At 47.1% G+C, this 22,644-nt stretch overlaps 1 protein-coding gene across 4 annotated transcripts in view; it reads left to right on the top strand.

Annotated features, from left to right (window-relative positions):
* The window catches only part of LOC147616093 (protein DETOXIFICATION 46, chloroplastic-like), a 44,503-nt gene extending 22,096 nt beyond the window's left edge, over positions 1–22,407 (top strand). For 2 of the 4 annotated variants that reach the window (XR_015262678.1, XR_015262679.1), the window contains 9 exons: positions 18,143–18,281; positions 18,389–18,523; positions 18,627–18,695; positions 18,804–18,914; positions 19,057–19,185; positions 19,426–19,503; positions 21,515–21,582; positions 21,690–21,752; positions 22,038–22,407. Coding sequence is in view for 2 of the 4 variants with exons in the window: in XM_086778730.1 (XP_086634856.1) it covers positions 18,143–18,281; positions 18,389–18,523; positions 18,627–18,695; positions 18,804–18,914; positions 19,057–19,185; positions 19,426–19,503; positions 21,511–21,582; positions 21,690–21,752; positions 22,038–22,136 (895 nt within the window). In the remaining 2 variants the exon portion in view is untranslated. Of the gene's footprint in view, positions 1–18,142; positions 18,282–18,388; positions 18,524–18,626; positions 18,696–18,803; positions 18,915–19,056; positions 19,186–19,425; positions 19,504–21,510; positions 21,583–21,689; positions 21,753–22,037 lie in introns of all 4 variants that reach the window. The other 2 variants (XM_086778730.1, XM_086778731.1) reach the window with 1 other exon arrangement.
* The last annotated feature ends 237 nt before the right edge of the window (positions 22,408–22,644 follow it).

Here is a 22,644-nt window from a genome sequence, read left to right as displayed (position 1 = left end):
GCGGATAACTTCCTTTACCATCGAGTGGGTAAAGAAGCTAGTTGTGGTAGGTCGAGGCTCCTGTGAGGTATAGGTGGCTGCTGTGGGGCATGGTATAGGCCCTCTGCATATGTGTGCCATGTCTGTGGGTCTGCAATGGGTGTCGGTGTCCAGGGCTCTCTGAAGTGCCGCCATGAGATAGGGCTATCTCTACTCATGAAGAAATGGAAGATCTCTAGCTCCTGTATCTCTGCGAAGGCCCGCCTTTTGCGATGAATAAGTCTCCTCATCTCTCTCCTCGACTCCTGCTCTGTGATGGCTCCCAAGGCTCTCTGTATGCGGAGCCGTGAGTATAGGGCTCTGCACTCGTCATCATACCATGTGTTCTGGGGCATAGTCCCAGATCTCGCAGGCTCTCCTGAGTGGACACGATGTGGGAAGCTCTGTAATGCAGCCGTGTGTAGGAGTGATGCCAGTTGGGCTGTAATGGTATACATAGGTGCCAGGGGATCCATGAGTAGGAGCCTATCCTCTACTCTGCCAGTGTATATGTCTGCCATGTCATGTGTGAAGAAGATGGTAGTGTGTGGCGTCGGTATGTGGGGGGCTGGTGATACTGGTGATCCGGCTAGTGAAAATGCCAAGTATGTATGATCTGTCCCAATAGGACGAGGTGGGATGGAGAATGAAGTGACAAGCTGTGATGCCTCCAAAGACCCCATAATGTAGTCTACCACCGTGCCTCCGGTCCGTGTATGACCTCCATGTGGGAAGCATGTCAGCTCTCCTGATCCCGGCCACTGTAGCATCCCGTTATAAATAACGAGACGATGCTTGGTGTGAGGTGAAAAAAAGAAACAAACACTAGGCCTCTATAGCCTTCCACCTCGCAACTTTGGAATACAACAACACTATGGGGGCACCAGAGACGATATCACACACGTCTCACTACACTCAACTCACTCTCAACCTATGGGAATGGCCAGGTCATCGAGGCTGGAGCTCGGCGGCTCAACGTATCCTCTCCTCTGCAGCCGAAACCATAGACAATGGGCCACCACAATCCCCAACACAGCACACTCTTTCCTCACACTTCACCCTTCCCAAACCACCCACAAAATCACTCCTTCACATTAAACACATAGACAAGAGCCCACACAGGTTGCCATCCAAAATTTAACTCACACTCGTACCCACAGCCATCCTTTCCTCTGCTGCAGCACCTTCACATGTTGGCACCACAGTCCTTGCAGCCACAGCCAGCTAAAAATTCATGAACCTTGCGCATCCAGCTTTTCCTTACCAGCCCGACGTCCAGCCTCTCGTCTGGCCCTCTGTAGAATCACCCCAGCGGCCTTATCCTTTGCCACCTCTCCTCGCCTCTGTTCTGCTCTGCTGCAACAGTACCCGCCCGGCGATCCACTCCTACGAGGCGGCCTCTCTTTCGACTGTCTTCAGCAGCCACAGCTACCCAAGCAACCTTACCCAGGGCTCCTTCTCATCTCGTCACCAGCAGTTGCAGTCAACCCCAACTACCGCCAGCACCAACTACGTCAAAACCACCTGCTCGCCGGCTCTCCTCCTAGTGGCACCAGCCTCTGCAAAATTTACTCGCCAGGCAGTATATAGCTGCGCCTAGCCACGCAAAAACGAAAAGCACCTTCACCTCCGGCTGCGCTCCAGCCTTTTCGAACCTCTGGCCTCTCCCAGCCGCCGCTGCAGCTTTGTCCTTGCGCCTGCGTACTCCACCGAGAGCCCTCGACCCTTATCACACGGGGGCCACTCCAGCCGACTCTGTCTGCAGAATCCCCCAGCCCTCGTACAAGGCGGCCGCCACCTTCTCTGTTCCTCGCCTCAGCACCCGGTGCTTCACACACGCAGCTTCGCCAGCTCCTTCGCCTCTGCACAATCACTGTCGAGGCGACCACCAGAGAGCGACCACTCCACTCTTCACGCCCGTCTGCTGCAGCGCCTCTTCAAGGCAGTCTCTCTGCAGCAACAATACCCACCAGCACCAACTACGATCCGAGGCGGCCTTCTTTTTATCTCCCGGCCGACTCCAGCAAGGCGCCACCTTTATCTTCTCGCCAGTTTCTAGAGGGAACCCGCTGGCAGCTACAAAACCTTCCACGTGGACCCTATTCAAATTGGCCACATTGTATAGTATATTTTATTTATTTTAAAAGCTCAATAATAATGGCCACACACTACAATGGCTCTTCCTTCCTTATGCTTCAGGTCATCACGCCGCCTCCACAACTTTCCAAAACCAGAGCTGCCCACAAGCTCAAAATCATCAGCATCATACTTCTCACCAAATATGATCATTACCCCATGTTCCAAAGCCGGCCTCCCTTCCGAATGAGTCGGTGCCCTGCATTTGGTAACCACCCGCACACCACACATTTGCAAATAAAACTCCCAAATCTCCAGCATGTGCTCCCAAAAAAAAACACACGTATACCAGCTCACTGCAAAACCACCCGGTCTGTACATTTGCCAGGGCATTCAAGACAAAGCTTATTCACACACCACGCGTTCCATATGTACACAGACTCAAAACACTTCTTAGATTTTCACCTGACATACTTTGCCAACCCCCCAGCCTGCTGGAGCATTCATGCTCAGCAGAAAACAAGAACTTGCATTCATATTCCTAGATCAAACGGCCAAAGTTGTATCACCCAACTTAACATCATAGCATACCACATCCACCCACTTGGGTCAAAGACCATCCTTTTAAATTCACCATGCCAGCATAAAGGCTCTTGAAAGAACAAGGACTGATCAATACACTGCCACCACTTGAGAAGATAAGCACCCTCAACATCTGCATGCAAACCATGTCCAAAATGCATGGACCACCATTCAACCTTAACATCCAAGAGTACCTGTTTTGATCATATATCCATCTTTTTCATTGAAAGCTTCTCCTTTATCACCACACCATTCTCACCCATAGCAGCTAAAAACCCCTTTGTAACATCCTCATCACACATCCTGTCCTCTTTATCCAAAACTTTGGTCGATTCCTGCTTCAAAGCATCACATAAGTGATAGCCCACAATGCATAGACTCATCTGTCTAACCTGTTGTATGGCAACACTCATCATCAAATTCAAGACCACTTGTGAACACCATCCTCTAACCAAAGCATACAAGGGAGCATCATCTTTCCTGTCCAAAGTCACATCAAAGCAATCATCCATAACATTCTTGTCTATGCTCATCCAGGTTTCATCTTCATGCATAAGATCCATATCACTTGGCTCATCAGACAAGGAAACATCCACAACATCAATCACATCCTTACAATCATAAACATGCTCATCCAAGAAGTCCACAATGACCTGCTCCTCTTCATTCTTCAAAACAATCAGCTCATGGTCCATATCTTGTCCACATATATAAGCATTCACATCATCATCCTCAAGTGAAAAGCTCTCTACCCTGTCCTCCTTGGCAATGGTTTGTATAGAAGAATCATCAAAACAAATATCATTCGGAAAAACATCTTTTCCATCAACCAAAAGAACTTGCTTACCCTCCCACATGGGTGTGTCACCACACATATGTTCAACATCCACAGCTACAATCAAGTCGTCACTAAGAGAGCATTCCAAATCACTTTCCACAACAGCATCGACATTCGATTGCAAGGACATCTCTTCCTCTACACAAACTGGCGCACCTCCATCTCTTCATTCGGCATAATAACATCTTCAACAACCCCGCTTTCCAAGAACAATGGCTTCTCTTCAAGACCTGTCAAGCACTCCTTTTGCTTTGGCTTTTTAACCTGTATGGAATCCTCATTCGAACACCCTTTCAACCACGAAAAGAACCTTGACGGCTTATCAAGCATACATTTATTCACCTGCTTTAACCTTGAAGGCATTCCTTCCAGCAAAAAAGATTTGGCATCCTTTCCAGCATTAAAGAGATCCTCATGTACACCCTCTGAATGCATACCGAGCGCTGCCATCTTGTTCATCTTCCACTCCTTGTCCCTTGCAATCTGCACAGCATCCTCAAACGTTTTGGGTTTCTTCCCTTCGACCTTGAGCTTCAACACAGGAAGTAAACCACTTACAAACAATCCTTTCTTCACAAACATCGGGGGAACCTCACTTCGTAAAGAAAAGCACCATCGATCCCACAACCTTGTGAACACATGCAAAAAATCATCCACGTCTTGTCCTTGTCCCTGTCGCAAATCATTGAGTTCCTGCCATAGCACACTCGAGTCTTCAACTCGCTGGAACCGCTCCAAAAGAGCCTCTGTCAACCTGTCTAATGTCAAAACACTAGGTGGTACAGCCTTAGCTTCCTTTGCTTCAAAACCTTTGAGCCAATCTCTAGCATCACTCTTCAAAAAGATCCTCAAAAGCTTCAACACCTGCTCTTCATTATCAACAAGGTTGCTAATGCACGCAACCTCGAACCTCTCAAGAAAATCTCCCACATCCTCATCTTTATGCCCATAAAACTCAGGATACATCAACATCCCGAAAACCAACACAACACTGCAAGAAAAAGTAGCTGACGAGTCGTGCTCCTATGGGGCATACACCCTCTGGAGGTGGCTTCAAGTACAACTACTCCCTGCTAATCAACACCCTCAAAGGCAAAAGCTTGGTCCTCCTCAGTGTGGGGGCACCAAAAAGATGTGAGGTGAAAAAAAGAAACAAACACCAGGCCTCTATAGCCTTCCACCTCGCAACTTTGGAATACAACAACACTATGGGGGCACCAGAGACGATATCACACACGTCTCACTACACTCAACTCACTCTCAACCTATGGGAATGGCCAGGTCATCGAGGCCGGAGCTCGGCGGCTCAACGTATCCTCTCCTCTGCAGCCGAAACCATAGACAATGGGGCACCACAATCCCCAACACAGCACTCTTTCTTCACACTGCACCCTTCCCAAACCACCCACAAAATCACTCCTTCACATTAAACACATAGACAAGAGCCCACACAGGTTGCCATCCAAAATTTAACTCACACTCATACCCACAGCCATCCTTTCCTCCTCTGCTCCAGCACCTTCACATGTTGGCACCACAGTCCTTGCAGCCACAGCCAGCTAAAAATTCATGAACCTTGCGCATCCAGCTTTTCCTTACCAGCCCGACGTCCAGCCTCTCGTCTGGCCCTCTGTAGAATCACCCCAGCGGCCTTATCCTTTGCCACCTCTCCTTGCCTCTGTTCTGCTCTACTGCAACAGTACCCGCCCGGCGATCCACTCCTACGAGGCGGCCTCTCTTTCGACTGTCTTCAGCAGCCACAGCTACCCAAGCAACCTTACCCAGGGCTCCTCCTCATCTCGTCACCAGCAGTTGCAGTCAACCCCAACTACCGCCAGCACCAACTACGTCAAAACCACCTGCTCGCCGGCTCTCCTCCTAGTGGCACCAGCCTCTGCAAAATTTACTCGCCAGGCAGTATATAGCTGCGCCTAGCCACGCAAAAACGAAAAGCACCTTCACCTCCGGCTGCGCTCCAGCCTTTTCGAACCTCTGGCCTCTCCCAGCCGCCGTTGCAGCTTTGTCCTTGCGCCTGCGTACTCCACCGAGAGCCCTCGACCCTTATCACACGGGGGCCACTCCAGCCGACTCTGTCTGCAGAATCCCCCAGCCCTTGTACAAGGCGGCCGCCACCTTCTCTGTTCCTCGCCTCAGCACCCGGTGCTTCACACACGCAGCTTCGCCAGCTCCTTCGCCTCTGCACAATCACTGTCGAGGCGACCACCAGAGAGCGACCACTCCACTCTTCACGCCCGTCTGCTGCAGCGCCTCTTCAAGGCAGTCTCTCTACAGCAACAATACCCGCTAGCACCAACTACGATCCGAGGGGGCCTTCTTTTTATCTCCCGGCCGACTCCAGCAAGGCGCCACCTTTATCTTCTCGCCAGTTTCTAGAGGGAACCCGCTGGCAGCTACAAAACCTTCCACGTGGACCCTATTCAAATTGGCCACATTGTATAGTATATTTTATTTATTTTAAAAGCTCAATAATAATGGCCACACACTACAATGGCTCTTCCTTCCTTATGCTTCAGGTCATCACGCCGCCTCCACAACTTTCCAAAACGAGAGCTGCCCACAAGCTCAGAATAATCAGCATCATACTTCTCACCAAATACGATCATTACCCCATGTTCCAAAGCCGGCCTCCCTTCGAATGAGTCGGTGCCCTGCATTTGGTAACCACCCGCACACCACACATTTGCAAATAAAACTCCCAAATCTCCAGCATGTGCTCCCAAAAAAAAACACACGTATACCAGCTCACTGCAAAACCACCCGGTCTGTACATTTGTCAGGGCATTCAGGGCAAAGCTTATTCACACACCACGCGTTCCATATGTACACAGACTCAAAACACTTCTTAGAATTTCACCTGATACCTGGCAGGCTGGCTCCCAACTCTAGTAAGTGGTCCCCATAATGTCCTCTGTCTGGTCCAGTGTCCTTTGATGCCTGACTAGCCCCTATCTCCTTTGGATCCACAAGGTGGAGGATCTCCATGTCATCATAGTCATACACCTCACACTGTCTGCTCTGTGTGTGGGCATTGAAGTCACCCGTAAGAAATACCTCCCCTAGTGTAGAATAATGCATAATCTCCTCTGACAGACAAGTGTATGGCGAGGCTTCTGTCTCCTCCTCCTTTGGCATGTCCTCCTGGAGCAGATGGAGTTGGCATGCATTAGTAACCATGTGACAGATGAAGAGCAGGTTCTGAAGCTGATAAAGATTTTCTTGAAGGGAGATGCCCGAAGCTGGTTTAAGGGTTTTGAAGCACAGGAGGCGGCAGGTGAGCTACATGGTGTTTTGACCTTAGACAGGTTGAAAGAAGGCCTTTTGGAGCGCTTTCAGCAAGCGGAGGATTCTAGTGTGCTTTGGCAGGAGCTGAGCATCTTGAAGCAGGTTCATGGGCAATCACTGGATGATTTTGTGAAGGTATTTACATGTTTGTGGGGTAAGTGGTGTATGGCATTGAAGCAGGAAGTTCCTCGTATGTTTCTGAAGAAGAGTTTGTTTATTGATGGTTTGCTACCTCATTTAAAAGAATCCCAAGTCATTTGATGATGCAGTTAGGGTTGCTAGGGAAAAGGAAGGCAAGGTTTTGAAGCAGATGGAGATGGGTATTTATCCGTATGAAGGTGTTGTGTCTGTAAGGGATATGCATGTAAATTTGGTTGAGGTGGATAAGAGTCCTATGCAAAGTTTGATTAGACAGGAGTCTCAAAGGCCTATACAGGTGCAAAGGGGGATGTTCTATGTGCCGTCTGATTTTTTTCCAAAGTCTTTAAAGCAGGTGAAGGTGGATGAGAAGCAAGATGAGGAATCTAGGTCAAGATTTGAGACTTTTGCAGATGAGGAGTTGCCAGTGGATTCTTATTTGGACGTCATAGCTGTACATGACAATGATTTGGAAGGCTCTATGGAAGATCATTTGCGTTCGGATCTGGATGACATGCATGCACATGGAAGCAAAGAGGATGATGCCTTGGGATTGGCTGATGATAAGAAGGAAGAGGAGCTGGATACAGAATGCTTTGAGGAAGATTCTTTGCCAGATTCTGCAAGGGAGGAGGATGGGGTAGAGACTTGTGATGAAGTGAAGATGGTTTGTGATGCGGATGTGGAGAGCATGGAGGAAGATCCTATTATCTTGGATTTTCTTGGACAGCTTGATGGTGATATGGTACCTGCAATGAATGGTACGGATGTTTTTCCATTTGATGCATTAAGTGCTGGGGAGTCTTTGGACGATGATACCAGGGGGGTTGGCAACACTCAAGAAGGTATGCATGTAGTTTTGGCTGATGAAGAGCGTTGTGATGTAAGTATTGTGCTTGAGGATGATATATGGGAAGTTGCTAGCCTTGATGAGCAGGAGCCAGAGATGGAGATGGATGCTGATATGGTCGAGAGTGTAACTAAGGCTTCTTTGCGGGTTGCTGAAATGCTGAAGGCAAAGTGCATGGATGACAAGGATTCTGAACCAGTTGAGCTGTATGGTTGTGAAGAGATGCCTGAATTACAAGAGCTGGAAGTGCTTGTGGACACTGTTGTTGGAAAGGATGTGGATTTTTCTGTGGATAAAGGTCAAAATGTTGGAACCTGGCCTTCACAGGTGTTGATGAATGGGATGCATGCTGCAATTCCACAGGTTTTGAAGACGAGGAGGTTTGTTGTGGGTGAAGTGGACGTGGATGATTTGGTGGCCTATATGGTTGATGTTTGGTATGCAGTGATACAGCCATTGTGTTTCATGGATGTTGGGGAATGGGATGGTCAGTTACATATGTTTCCTTTTGATCCTGGCGGATTTGTCTTTTTGCTGCTGAGCATGAATGCTCTAGCAGATGGGGGGGTTGGCAAAGTATGTCAGGCGTTTTTCTGAGAGGTATTTTGGGCCTGTGTATATACGTGTGCATGGCAGGTGTGAAGACTTGGCTTTTGAATGCGTTGGCAGGTGTACGGGGTGGACGGTTTGGTTTTGAGCTTGTTGCAGGCCTGTCCGGTGAGAGGTCCACTGGAGATGATATTAGCTGTTCGGCCACCTTGATATGTGTACGCGTGTCCAAGTATCCATGGGCACTCGAAGCTGTATTTGAAGAGTATGTGGAGACATGGGCAATTAGGAAAGAAAGGATTAGTGTTGCCTTGGGCATTTGGTGTGAAATGGAAAGCGAAAGAGTGATATGGCCATTTTCTAGGCCTTACAAAAAATAATAAATAATGATCCACGTGGCCGCCAATGTGAAAGGCCACATGGTTGCTTGTTTGATTGCCAAGTAGCTGCCAGCGAAGGAGTCCAGAAGGTTGGTGAAGCTGGCGAAGCATGGGAGTCGGCCGGGGAGATAGAAAAGATGCCGTCGCCTTGTGTTGGTTTTGGTTCTCGGGCGCAGTCACAAACATATGCTGAGGAGACTGCCTTGTGGTGGTGAACGCGGCGTGGAAGCGCAAGGGGCCCGCCAACGTTGGTGAAGCTGCTGTTCGACTTGGCGACGGGCTGGCGATAGAGAAGCAGAGGGCGCAGCTGTGACGGGCGTCAAAGGTAGCTGCTGGCGAAAGGAGAAGACGGGTGCTGGCGTCAGGCAAGACAAGCGTAGCTGCAGGCGCAAAGGGTCCGCCAGGGGTTCGTGTGGGTTGTAATTGAAGCTGGTGAAAAGCTGGCGGGCGTCAAAAGCTGATGGCTGGTGTGGGTAGCGAGGACAGAGCCGACGTTGAGAGTAGCTGCTGGTGACTCTTGAGGTGATGTGACGTGGTGAGAGACCACAGGGAGGCTGCCTTGAAGTGGGTGGCCTGCTGGCTGCCAGCGCAAGAGGAAGGGTGCTGAAGTCAGACGAAGACAAGTGGAAGCGCTAGAGAGGGTGGCCGCCTTAGGAGCTGGGCGCTTCTCGGATGAAGAGCAGATAGCGCTGCTGCAGGTGTGGGCCGCTAGGTGAAGCCGGAAGAAAGCAGAGGGGTGCCGAGTGAAGAGAAGAGAAGGACAGGTATTGCTGCTGAGCTGGTGGGGCCGGTAGCATTGCAGAGGAAGGGTTTGAAGTGGCACTGCAGATAAGCTGCAGGTGACAGAGGATCAGCACAGAGACAGAGGAGAGAGAGAGAGATGTTTGGGTAGCTGTTGCTGGCGACACACACAGAAGTGATGGGCTGCGGAGAGTTGAGGGTTAGCTGGTGGGGCGCCTTCTGAAGAGAAGTGGACGGGTTCTTTCTGGTGTGATTGGCACAGCAGGCAGGTGAGAGGTTTGTGGTGATTGGGGATGTGGTGTATCCTCGGTAGTGACAGGGTCAGAGTGTTGATGGTTCGTGTGTTCGTGGCTGGATGGCTTGGTCATTAGACGCAAGGTTGAATCCCAGAGGTGGTGTGGCCATGGTGTAATTCCCTTGGCAGTAAATCCAGGCCTGAGTCAGTGTTTGTAAGTTGTGTGAGTAAGGCTTTTGTGTCGAGAGAAGCTTGTATGAAGTGTTGACTGGAAATATATTGTTGGGTGTTTATCTTGGTCTATGGTGCCCCTGTTTTATGCTGTCTGTCTGGCGTGGGTTGGGTGGTGAATTGTGGAAAGTGTTCCAGTCGGTGTCTGGTGGTGCCTCCGTTCGTGTGTTGTATTCCAAGTTTGGGAGGTGAAGGGCTATAGAGGCAGTGGCCTTTCTTTCTTTTTTTCACCTCACACCAGGTTGCACCCATAGTGAACCATTACAGTTCCATACTGCCATGTGTATCTCTGTCAGTGGCTTGGTCTGTGTCCCATAGGCCCCAAACCGCTAAACCATGGGCCGGCCCCCATCAATGATGACCCAACCATCTCGATAGAAGGCCTTCTTGCCTTCTCTCCTCGCGTGTAAGACTCGTGGCATGCAAGCTCTCCTATGTTCTAGCTGCATCCTCGTGAGATCATCATCCAAGAAAATAGGAGCTCCCTCTAAGCCTCGTAGTATGACCCTCTTCCTCATGAAGATGGTGCGTGCCTCCACATCCGTAACTGTATAATGAGAGCTCTCTTCTTTGTCATGTCTTTCCCGGCCCTCCAAGCTTTCAAAGAGAGGGGGGGGGGGTCCCTCATGTGAGTATCCAAGTCGTGTGCATAGTGTCCGCCCATCTCCCCCGGGGGTAGAGCCGGCTACCTCGGGAATCCCCGTGACTCTCACATTGAGTCTACGAGCATGTCGCATCCGCTCCTCCTTAATGGTGGTGTTGACGATCTGGAGCCCTTCTTTGGTGGTTGGTCCCGTAGAGAGATCACCTCCGCTTTGAGGATGTCGACTTCCTCCTTCATAGTGTCCTGTTCCTTCTTCCATCCCTCTTTCTCCTCTTTCCATGCTTCTTTCTCTTTCTTCCCTCCTTCCTTCTCTTTCTCCCTCTCCTTCTCCCTTTTCGAAGCTTCCTTCTCTTTTTGTAAAGCTTCCATCTCCTTCTCGACTTTGGATCTCCTTCTCGACTTTGGAAAGTCGGTTGATGATGTTGTTGATGGCGGAGTCCGCCGTCTTCTTGTTTTCTTTGATATTGATGTTCAGCTTATCCTCCATTTTGACTATCTGCTCTTTGCTTGCACCCTTGGCCATGTCGATGTACCTCGGAGAGATAGAACCCTAACACTTATGTTGCTGCCTTGGAGGCCTGAGCAAGGGTGGTTGAGGGAAGGGTGGCGACCATAACCTGGATTGGGCTGAGAGAGAGAGAGAGAGAGAGAGAGAGAGAGAAGGGTGGTTGAGGGAAGGGTGGCGACCATAACCTGGATTGGGCTGAGAGAGAGAGAGAGAGAGAGAGAGAGAGAGAGAGAGAGAAGGGTGGTTGAGGGAAGGGTGGCGAACATAACCTGGATTGGGCTGAGAGAGAGAGAGAGAGAGAGAGAGAGAGAGAGGTGGGCAGCGGGGGGAGAAATGAAATGTTATATTAACGTCTTCAAAAGGCCATAATGACCTATGAGACCAAAAAGTTACATCATGGTGGATCTGATACAATGTCTGGATAAAAAACCAGAAAATGAAAAATAAAGATGATACTACTGGCACCTAGAAAATGAAACTGGAACTGGAAGGTAAACAGAAACCCTTATAGGGTGTGAATATAGTGAAGGGGGGGGGGGGGGGGAGGGGGGTACGCTATGGAGGTGAGTGGAGAGAGAGAGGGAGAGGGCAGGGGGGCTGGCAGGAGAGAGGGCGGGAGGGAGGGCTAGCGCAGAGGGGGTTGTTGGCGGGAGGGGGGGATGGGGGCTGGCGTAGAGGGGGGTTGGCAAAGAGGGGGTTGCTGGCGGGAGGGGAGCCAGAGGGGTCTGGCGCAGAGGGGGGCGAGGGGTTGCAGAGAGAGGTCAGCACCTTTGCAGAGAGACATGGGCACAGAGCTAGGGGACAGGTAGGTCTTCGGAGGACCTACTCTACCCTAGATCATATTTTCCCATCACTATTATGTTTCACCTTATACACCCACTTACAGCCAATAGCTTTCTTGCCTTCAGGAAATGGCACCAAATCTCCCAAGTCTCATTTCCATACAATGCATCCATCTCCTCATTCATAGCTTTCTCCCAACACACATTTCCAATCACCTCATCAAAACATGTGGGTTCTACAACCTACCACAACTTTTGTCATCTATGCATAGTGATGTGCCACATAACCATCATAAGTCAACCTCTGCACATGATTTTGACTCTTCCAGATCTTCATAACTTTGCATTCATGGCTTTCATAGCCTTCTTCACACCAGGTGTACTCATTGCGGGAATCCCAAGCTCCATCAACAAGAGAATGTCCAATTCTCTTGTGCCAAATGTATGTATTTGCAACAACTCCTGAACCATTTGCAAACATTGTAGCACTCACTTTAGGCATATTTACATTCAATGTAAACATTCTGCCTACTCTGTTGCCTTTTGCAACCAACTTGCACTTATCTTTGAAGTCTTCTACATAACATCCATTAGGGTTAAACCGAACCTGTAAACCCTGCTCAATCAATAAGGAGATCGAGGGGGCGGAAAGTCTATTGCTGCTTTGTGGACTTCCGCAAGGCCTTTGATACCGTACTCCAAGCATGTCTTTTTAGACGCCTTTGGAAGTTCGCCTTGTATGAAAAAGTTTGCTTCAGCCTATGAGGGGACACCATTTCGCGGCCTACCCTTGGTGCCTTCATGCATAGAAATCACTCCAATTTCTAGGGGACTAGAGAACATAAAGGACTTACGTAAACACCAATGAGTTACATAAATGAGTTGCAAAAACACAAAGATTTGGGTGAAATCCCCAACAATGCTTTTAAGGGAAAAAAATGAAATCCCCAACAATGCTTTTAAGGGAAAAGTATGAAAGGGAAATATCATACGAGAATATGTTTCCAACGCTTGGAAAGGTTTGCCTCAGCAATCATACGAGAATGATTGGAACTATATGATGGGGACTCATGGCATTACATGAGTCGGTAATAAGGTATGGCGGAGGTGATCACTAGGATCATAGGGATGCCCATTCTCTCCAACATTCTTTGGCCTCTACATAGATGAGGTCTCTGACTTCATCTACGGACCGGTCTGCTCCACGCTTTGTGATACATTGGTACTCATTCTGCTTTATGCAGACAACGTAGTGCTTATGTCAGATTCAACAGAGGGGTTACAGAGACACTTGATGGCACTGCAGGCCTTTTGTCAGTAGCAAGACCTTACAGTTAACCTGGCAACCGGTGAGCACAATTATAGCCTCCATTAAGCTTAGTACTTGACCAATGCTCAATACAGAGAGATCAGTGCACTTGCAGGACCATTATTGGTCAAAGCATCATCGTCTATCATAAGCTTCCAGTAAGCTTAGTACTTGACCAATGCTCAATCCGGAGGCACCTGCAGGACCATTATTGGTCAAAGCTTCATTGTCTATCATAGTCTCGCAATACAAGAACATACACTGCAAGGTGGGGGCCCTTAAGTGGGTGGTTGGAAGTCACAAAACAGATTGTTGGCAAGAACTTTGTGAACAATTGGCTGAACTAACTAATGTCACAAGCTTCCCAAAACCCTGCAAAACAGGTCGGCCAGCACAGTATGGGTCGTAGGCGTATCGCACTACCTATACAAAGAAATGATCATGTGATTAGTGAGTTCAAGGTAGCCATGTGTCTATAATACAAAGGCCCATAGAGATACTATGTTGGAGCTGCATCTATAATCTCATATATGCTTTCTGTCCACTGTTGTGGAGGGGCATATCTGTGAGATCTGGACTCCGACTCGCATCGTTCCAATCAAACGTGCTTGATTGATGAAGCACACGTTTGCAAACATTGGGTACAAACGCGTATGAAATGTGGGTTTCATGCGTAGCCCTATTTTTTTCAAAATTTTTTGGGGGATTTTCTTTACGCGTGGCATTTTTGCCCTTTTGTTGTTTTGTGCCTCGTTCCAAGCACCCAGCCACCGCCACTGCCACTGCCACCACCAGCGCACTTGCCTTGCCTCTTCCAGGTAAACACACCGCATTGCCATTTGTACCCTGTTCCATAAGATTCGGTACTGTACTGTATGACTGTACCGCTGGGCCTGCTGGCCCGCTGCACACTGGTGACTGTTCAGTGTTACCTATAGGCTGTAGGCTGTATGTACATTTTCGTACATAGTAGAATGATTGTACTATGCAGTACGTGTGATGGCAGCCTATCATCTAGTATGGCTGGCCCTGTACTAGGCAGCAGGCTGAAGTTCTGAACTTAGAAGCCTGAGTATAGGGCCACCTAGTACCTAGGCCTAGGCCCTATCAAAAACGCGGAGAGCTGCCCAGGAGCACTACCAGCAGTGCGGAAGAGGATGGACAGAAGGCCAGCCTGGTCGAAGGGTCTCCCCACCCCCAAATCCCGGTTATGCACTATAAGTGGGGGATGAGGGAGACCACGGGGCGGAATGCCCTTAAAGAAGGGCCGTGAAGACCAGAACCCACCATGTGGGATAATGGCTAGCGTAGGAGAGGAAGGCAACGAAATCCAACGCCAACACCCCCCATAATGAGACGCCCAAACGATGCCGAGCAGGAGCGAAGCCGAACAGAAGCCCAAAAGCTGAACATGCTTTGATACCATATTAGAAACGCGGAGAGCTGCCCAAAAGCATCACCAACAGTGCGGAAGAGGATGGACGGAAGGCCTAGCTTGGTCTAAGGGTCTCCCCACCCCCAAATCCCAGTTATCCACTGTAAGTAGGGGATGAGGGAGACCATGGGGAGGAATGCCCCTTATAGAAGGGTGGTGAAGACCGGAACCCACCATGTGGGATAATGGCTGCTACGTGGCAGCGTAGGAGAGGAAGGCGACGAAATCCAACGCCAACAGGCCCTAAGGTCTATATCTAAACAGTGGAGCTTTTTAAAAACTGTTGTACATGGTTGTATTATGTAATTTGAATTTTGTAAAATGCTCATTGCTGAAGCGTAAAAATTGGGCCTTTTTGAATGTTCTTTGAGAAGACCAAAAGGCTTGGAATGGGAGCATGTGAACATTTTGAAATCTGCAAGCAAGGTTACATACCAATGCAAGACTCAAGTGCAAGTATTGCGGGCACGAGTGGATTGTGTGGTCTGTCTGGGTGAGTCATCTGTAACTGGTGGCACACGATGCCATTGCTGGATGTGTCACAAGTAAGAAGTGGGTAATAGGCGAGTGTGAAGTATCCACGGTCTCAGCCCTGCCCTCTATAAAGAGTAACTCTTTATGTTTTTACGTAGCGAGGCCTAAGAAGTCGGTAATAGGTGGGTGTGAAGTATCTACGGTCTGAGCCCTGCCCTCTATAAAGAGTAACTCTTTATGTTTACGAAGCAACACTGATTGGGGAAATCCATGATCTATCTTAGTGGGCCAAACCCCTCCTTGAAAGAGGGTGGAATCTCCCCTATATCTCATAATACACCAAGCACCTGCAGATATAGTTCTCCTTTGTCTCGACCTGAGCAGAATCTACATATCCTATCATCCCATACAATAGCCTCTACTCTTCCCATCTCCAGTCTTCAGATGGTATGAAGAAACTCAGACTTGCCTAATTGCAATCCTACTGGCATGTGTCGGTGGTCTTAAGACAGCGCATTGGATCATGTAAACATTGTCCCATCCTATGTACACTTGGGAGTCACTTTTTCTGGTCCCAACTTCACTATGTGCCCAGCAGCCCAGGCTCGTGACAAGGGGTTATGCAACTTTGGCTCATTCGGAGTGGCAGTGCATTTAGGCTCACTTTCATGACCCTAGCACTAAGGGATGACTCTTTGACACGCTTGTGACACATGCTGTGATGTATCGGGCCTTCTTTTGAGAGGCCTTGGGGAGGATGATTAGAGGATAGAGAGATTGCAGCTCATGATGTTTTCTTGGATGATTTGGAGTAAGCCCTTCTTGCCCCACCCCATTTTTCTTGCAGAGTTTGGAGTAGCTTCCTTGGTAGTTGATGCACTGATTTACATATAACACATACAGACCTTGGACAGATATAGGCTCCTCGGTCTAGCCTTGGAGTTGTCGAAGTGACTAAGTGAGACGGGTCCTGTTAGGGTATGTTAGGGTTACACAGTGGTTCCTCTCATACAGGCTTCATATGGATCGCGTGCCCCTTTTCTACTACAGTTTGGATGCTCCTCTACTACCCCTCATCCACAGGACATTAACCGACTTATCCGTGCCGACCTCGTGACACTGGAGACTCCCGTACATGGATAGATCCACTGCAGCTTTCCACGAAGATGCATGTCTACTGGGATCATTGTATAAGGATCACACAGGATGGTTTTATTCAGAAGCCTGCCAACACATGTTACATGCCATCAGGATTGTAATCAGCCATATCGGAGTCTCATCACATCACTTGAAAGTGGAGATTGGACACGTAGGGGACTCAGCGATTGCTTGTAACGGCTCGCTCAACAAGGCAAGTGATGGACAAGGAGCTTTTGATGGCATGTAACACATGTTACATGCCATCAGGATTGTACTCAGCCATATCGGAGTCTCATCACATCACTTGAAAGTGGAGATTGGACAAGTAGGGGACTCGGCGATTGCTTGTAACGGCTCGCTCAACAAGGCAAGAGATAGACAAGGAGCTTCTGACAAATCCACCTTGAGATTCTTGAATGCCTCCAAAGCTCATGGAGTCATTCGGATCCGCTGTCTTTTGGTCTTGACACCTTTAAGCAGATCTGTATATGATCTGTCGAGAGGTCAGAGAATCTGTCGATGTGGGTGGAATATGCTTGGTATATGCCCACTGCCCTGCTCAGCAAGTTTGGCGTAGGATCCTGTGCCTGCTCAGCAAGAACCACTTAATCACTAAGGACATGGTGGCAGTGGGAGATGAAGTCTTCCTGCTCATCAAGTTGCACCCATTTCTTACAAGGTCCATACATCATGTGCAAGGCTTATTACCTACACTATCTCATCTCCAAATCAGTAGCATAGCATTGCCATCCATGTTACTTTTGGAAAAGTGCTACCAGCAGTAAGACCCACCAACCCATCAGCCCCACAAAACAGAATTTGACAATGCAAAGGGGCCCCAACCATCACTCCATCCCATCAGCTTTCTTTCGAATGCTCCTCAGCATGTTCACACCTTGCCAGTCTCAGGAGGATGACTTGAGGAAGAAGTTGGTGTCGCTCTTGCGTCTAAAGTTGCAAGAAATCTTTCGTGCTCCCCGCGTCGCATGCTGGCATCTTCTTGTGAAGCAACACTGGATGCTGCCGCACGGTCTTCCATCAATCGAATCTCCAATGCTCTCATCTGCAACTCTAGTGTCGAACTCGGCTGCAGTATCAAGCAAAATACCAGGAAAACTTTTTTACAATACGTGGGGAGGGTTTTTATAGCGCTCCACTCATGCTGTGGACTTTGTTAGTCTCACGCAGGACGGGGCTCTAAGGTTCATGCTCCCCCTCGCTACACAAATGTTGCACCCTTAGCACATTGATTCTCAACACAGATGTTGGTCAACGTGGCAGATTTGTGACACAATAAAATCAGTGTCTACAACCTTATGGGTCAATTCAAAGTCTCAAATTTATGCATTTATTGTTAGAATTGTGCATCTCAGTGTTTTGGGGCTTTACTATTTATCTGGGTTTTACTGGATTTTCACCTATTTATTTGTCCAGGGCCAGTCGGCCAGCCCTAGAGGCCAGCCCTAGAGGCAATCGGCGAGTTCTCTCTTGCACTATATAAGGAGTTCCCCCATTATTCACTCATTCATCCACTTCCTTTGCACATAGTTCAACATTCAGTTGCTGGCCATTGCTATTGTAAAGCTTCACTGCTGTTATAAAAGGTGATCTTGTCCAACTCTCTCAATCTCTTTCGCACTCTCTCATATGTTTACTGATTATGCTTTCGCCTGTGCTATCTCCTTCATTTATGCAGTACTTTTATGCATTTTTCCGGAACCTGTTCCTCAGGTTCCTGTTTCCCTCTCCCAATCTTTGTTTGAAATCCCATGAACACTTGCTTGCAAGTTGCCGACCATATATCTAGACTTTCAATGTGTCTTTAGTCTCTCATCCAGCATCCTCCCCTTACTATTATTATGTCATTCTTCATGTCATCGTGGTGCCTCATTTATTCACACCCTACTCCAAGGTTCTTTCCTAAGCTGATTGCCAGCTGTGCTTTGCAGCCTTGGCATGCAGGACTCATGGAGCCCATTGAAGGTTCTGGCTGTGGCAAGTTTTGTAAATTTATTTGGTGACGTTGTGCTTTGCACTTGTTTGGGGCATGGTATTGCTGGTGCTGCATGGGCAACCATGGCTTCTCAGGTATCCAACTTCATCTTTGCAGCAGGGTTTATTGGCATTTTATGCTCTTACAGATCTTGGAAGGCTGTTTTCCTAACCCTGAAGATTGTCTGCTGTGTGAACTGCAGTATATAGGTGTCTATATGATGCTAAGATCACTTGATAGAAAAGGCTACAGCCTTGCTGTAAGTGTTCCATCAGCCAAGGAGATAATGCATATGATTGAGATAGCTGCTCCAGTCCTCCTGACAATGCTTTCAAAGGTATGCTTTTTTGTCATCCGCTTGCTAGTTTCATTGCCTATATCAAATCATTCCAATAATATTTTCAAATCATGACAGAGTGGGTAATGATCTGACTATTCAGGTATCGTTTTATGCATTTATTACATTCCTATCTACGTCCTTGGGAGCTGTGACTCTAGGTGCCCATCAGGTAAATTTTACTGCTCTTTTCATTCATTTGCACTTCTAGTCCAAATTGTATCGGTTTGAAAGCATTTCCACCTTTTCCAAACTTCAGACTGAATCAGGTGTTTTGCAGGTAATGATAGGAATATATTCCACGTGTACTGTATCCGGGGAACCATTATGTCAAACTGCTCAATCATTTATGCCAGCCCTGATTCAAGGGCCGAATCCAAATTTGAAAAAGGTGTGATATGGTAGCATTGTGTGCAAATAGAAGCTGAACAATTGATGATGTCTCGTGTATTACACTGCTCTTACCTTCTATACATACAATGTTGTTTGCGATTGGAATAACATATCATTCTGTTGTCGTGCTGTGATCTTAGGCACAAATGCTACTGCGATCACTTCTCTTGATTGGTGCTTTGTGTGGAGTTTCCCTTGGGTGCTTTGCCATCTGCTTCCCTTGGGTCTTTCCTCAAGTTTTCACCAGCGACATAGCTGTGATCAGTCAGGTATGCAAGATGCTACCACTTTGGGTATCTTTTTTCTTTGTTTGGAGGACCAAGAGGGTATTGAACCTAGGAGGCATGTGTGGGTATCCTTGCAAACTTCTGACCCATGAATTCTAGAGTTTGTTTATGAAAAGATTATTATGTAGTAGTCTTTCAAATGTGTTAGATGCATGTCTTTCAGTGGCAAGTTGACTCTTTTTGGATCTGGCATTTAACTAGGGATTTATTTGTTGCTTTCAGATGCGAGCAGTCACTGTGCCTTTCCTTTGCGCTCTTGTGATTACACCACCTTTGCTCTCCCTTGAAGGGACACTGCTGGTAAAGTTTCTTTTTCATCTCTCCTTTGCCCTTAACTTTTTCTGTTAGAAATTAAGAATCTATAATGCTAGAAGGAAGTTAAGGCCATGCCTGATATTCTTCTCTCAGTCTGATTAAAGATTTTAGAATAATTCGTGTTCTGAGTGGTAAATGATAGCAGTTCCTGCCGCAGTAAGAAAGGTGAGTGAGTCTCAAATAGAGTCTGTTGCGCCTTTTCATGTAAAGTGTGAGACAAGTTCTGCATCTAGTTGTTGTAGCCTGACAAATCCCAGGCATGTTCTTCAGGGAGCTGTGGACACCCCCTTCACTGATGTATACCATTTTATACCCCCAGTATGGTACAGGATGGAGCTAGCTAGGTTGCATATCATGATTGTATACTCCATGCATATAGCTTTGCATTCTCCTAGTAATAGAGCTCCATCCCCTGCACACCCAGATTCAGCTTTTTATTCAGTACTTTTTCATTTTGTTGGGATGACAGAGGATACCCCATACAGGTACTCCGATTTGTCTCATAGGCCGAGTTCGGTCTTTTGGAAGACGTTAATAAAATCTTTCTTTCTTTCTTTCTTTCTCTCTCTCTCACACACACACACACACACATCAGTAAAACCCTCTCTCTCTCTCTCTCCCACACACACAAAGCAAAGGTTGGTTTCATGCCTCGTCAAGCTCCAATATCCCCTCAGCAAGGTTGCCTAAAGTTGCAGAGGAGAAAAATCAAGCTCTTGAACTTGGGATTGATGACAATAACAAACGGTTGTTTTCTAGATGGGATGCCCCACTCCTCACTAATCCCTCCAAAGACCTGTGTATCTATGTAGCGTCTGACCGTATGGGACAGACAAAATGGATCAAGGTACCAGCACAACACTTAAACACATCACATAAACTCCCCTTTTTTGCAGGAAGAGGTTGTAGAGACCCCACTACTGCAATTTGCACAGTAGCTACCATCCAATTAAGTGTTATCATTTGAGATGTGAGACGGGGCAGTAGATCTGATGCCTAGAGGACATGCAAGGTGTGGGAGATTGAGCAGCACAATTTTTAGAATGCCCAGCTTTTGCTACTATTCATGGATGCTTCCCTCATGCCCTTGAGGGATGTGTTGATGTCCATAAATTTCTTTCGGAAGAGGGGAGGACCATTGCCACTGCCACTTTTATCAAGGAAGTGCTACAAATTTTGCAGAAGAAAAGGAGGTCGACCTAGGACCATAACGATAATAGAATCTACCCATCTTTGTGTGTGGAATAGGGCAATATTATAACAGACCTTTGTTGAAGAGCATGCAGCCGAAAGTCCATCAGTAGAACAGTGCCCCCCTTTTTGCTTATTAAATCTAGTCTTATAAGTTTGCTGCAGATTCCAATTGTTATGCCCGACCAATTAGCTTGAGTTTGGCCAAGAAAGGGGGCTTACAAGCCATAGGGGAACGGCATGAATGTCACGGTACTCTACTTTTTGGCTGTCTTACAAGTTACATGGTTTAAGTAGTTTGTACTTTCACCATAGCATGCCTGGTGAAATGAGAACCACTTCATGGGCTGGGATAAGATAGGAATCTATTCCTCTTGGGTTGGAAATAAGTCACTTCGTCTATCGTTTTTTTAGCACAGAGATGATGTTATGGAACAAACATCTACATATGCCCACCATGCGCTTTTAGTCTGTGAGGAAGGGGAGTGAATTACATCTTCCTTATTAGGAAATAAGGATATAGGGCCCTCATCTCATAAGGGCTACTTAAAGTCACTGGTATTGTCTCCTAATAGTTCAGCCTTTGTTGCAGTTGGAATCAATGTGTGTCTACCTGTTCTTGTGTCTTCTTTTCGAAATGTGTGGGATGATGTTACATGAATCAGATTTTGAACACTTGTTTACAACTCATGATAGTACTCAGTTGGCTGTATGTGGTTCAATTTTGCTTAAATTTTGTGATATAATCTTTGTAATACAATTAGCATGCTAAAAATGGGGTCAAAATATTTAACTGTGCAGGCAGGTCGGGACCTGAAGTTTCTCAGTTTGAGTATGATGTCTTGCTTCATTGGTGGTTCAGCTTTGCTGATAGTAAGTTGGCTTCCCATCTTGAACACAAAGGTTATTTCAATGCTTATTATCTTCTGTTGATCTTACAATACATTAGTCGATCACACATGCATGTACATTTAATGCAGGCATTAAAAAAGTTGGGTTTTGGACTTCAAGGTTTTTGGTGGACTCTTGCTTGCTTTCAATCAGTATGTATACTCTCTTTCTTTCTATATATATATATATATATTCTTTAAAAAGCTTATTTGCCCAAACTGGGATTTGAACTCAAGGCCTGCATGTTTGTAATTAGGACCTTAACCACTATCCCTGCATGTACAATCCCCTCAATCCCCTAAAGCTATACGCTTACTCCCTCTCTCCCTTGAAGAATTTTGATTGTGTATAATCTAGGGTCCCTAAACGGGCTAATTAAAGAATGGAAAAACAAAGAATGTGATCAGGTCTACTCCGTGAAATTGGTTTGTTTGCAGGCACGCTTCCTTGCCTCGTATGCTCGTCTGAAGTCTGCGAAGAGCGTATTAAGAGAGCCAGAAACCAAAAAGAGGTCCTTGCAAGCAAAATTTGATTGATGTGCCTCAGCTCGGTGCAAATTTTGATTCGATTTGCAAATATATATTCTTCTTATGTGCACGACAAATGTGCAAATTCTTATTTGATTGGGATGGTTTTCATGGTTTAGGAAAACCATGCCACTCATGAAGGCCACAAACAGCCTTGTATTTATAAATGATGCCACGCACAGCCATACCTAAGTCGTGTGCTTGTAAGGTTCATAATTGCATCAGTGTTTCGACTATGTTATCAAGGTTGATCAATGGTTTCCATTGTTAGATCCTTAAACGTGGACAGCTTAACCCGATGTGGAAATGGTCTTTACACCTGCAGCTGATCTAAACAAGAATGATCTTTTTAGTGGTAGGAGTTTTGTACTTAGCTCTGATCTAAACAAGAACGATCTTTTTAGTGGTAGGAGTTTGAGCTAAGTACACCCCAACTTTGATCTTTTAGTGTTAGATGTTCTGAAGCTCGTGTGCACACACTAAAGCTCTCCTTATAAAACGTAAAAGATATTTTGAT

This window comes from Cibotium barometz, chromosome 39, assembly GCF_041138505.1.
Source record: "Cibotium barometz isolate CiBa-2024 chromosome 39, ASM4113850v1, whole genome shotgun sequence".
NCBI classification, from domain to species: Eukaryota; Viridiplantae; Streptophyta; class Polypodiopsida; order Cyatheales; family Cibotiaceae; genus Cibotium; species Cibotium barometz.
This window is presented reverse-complemented; position numbering and strand designations above follow the sequence as displayed.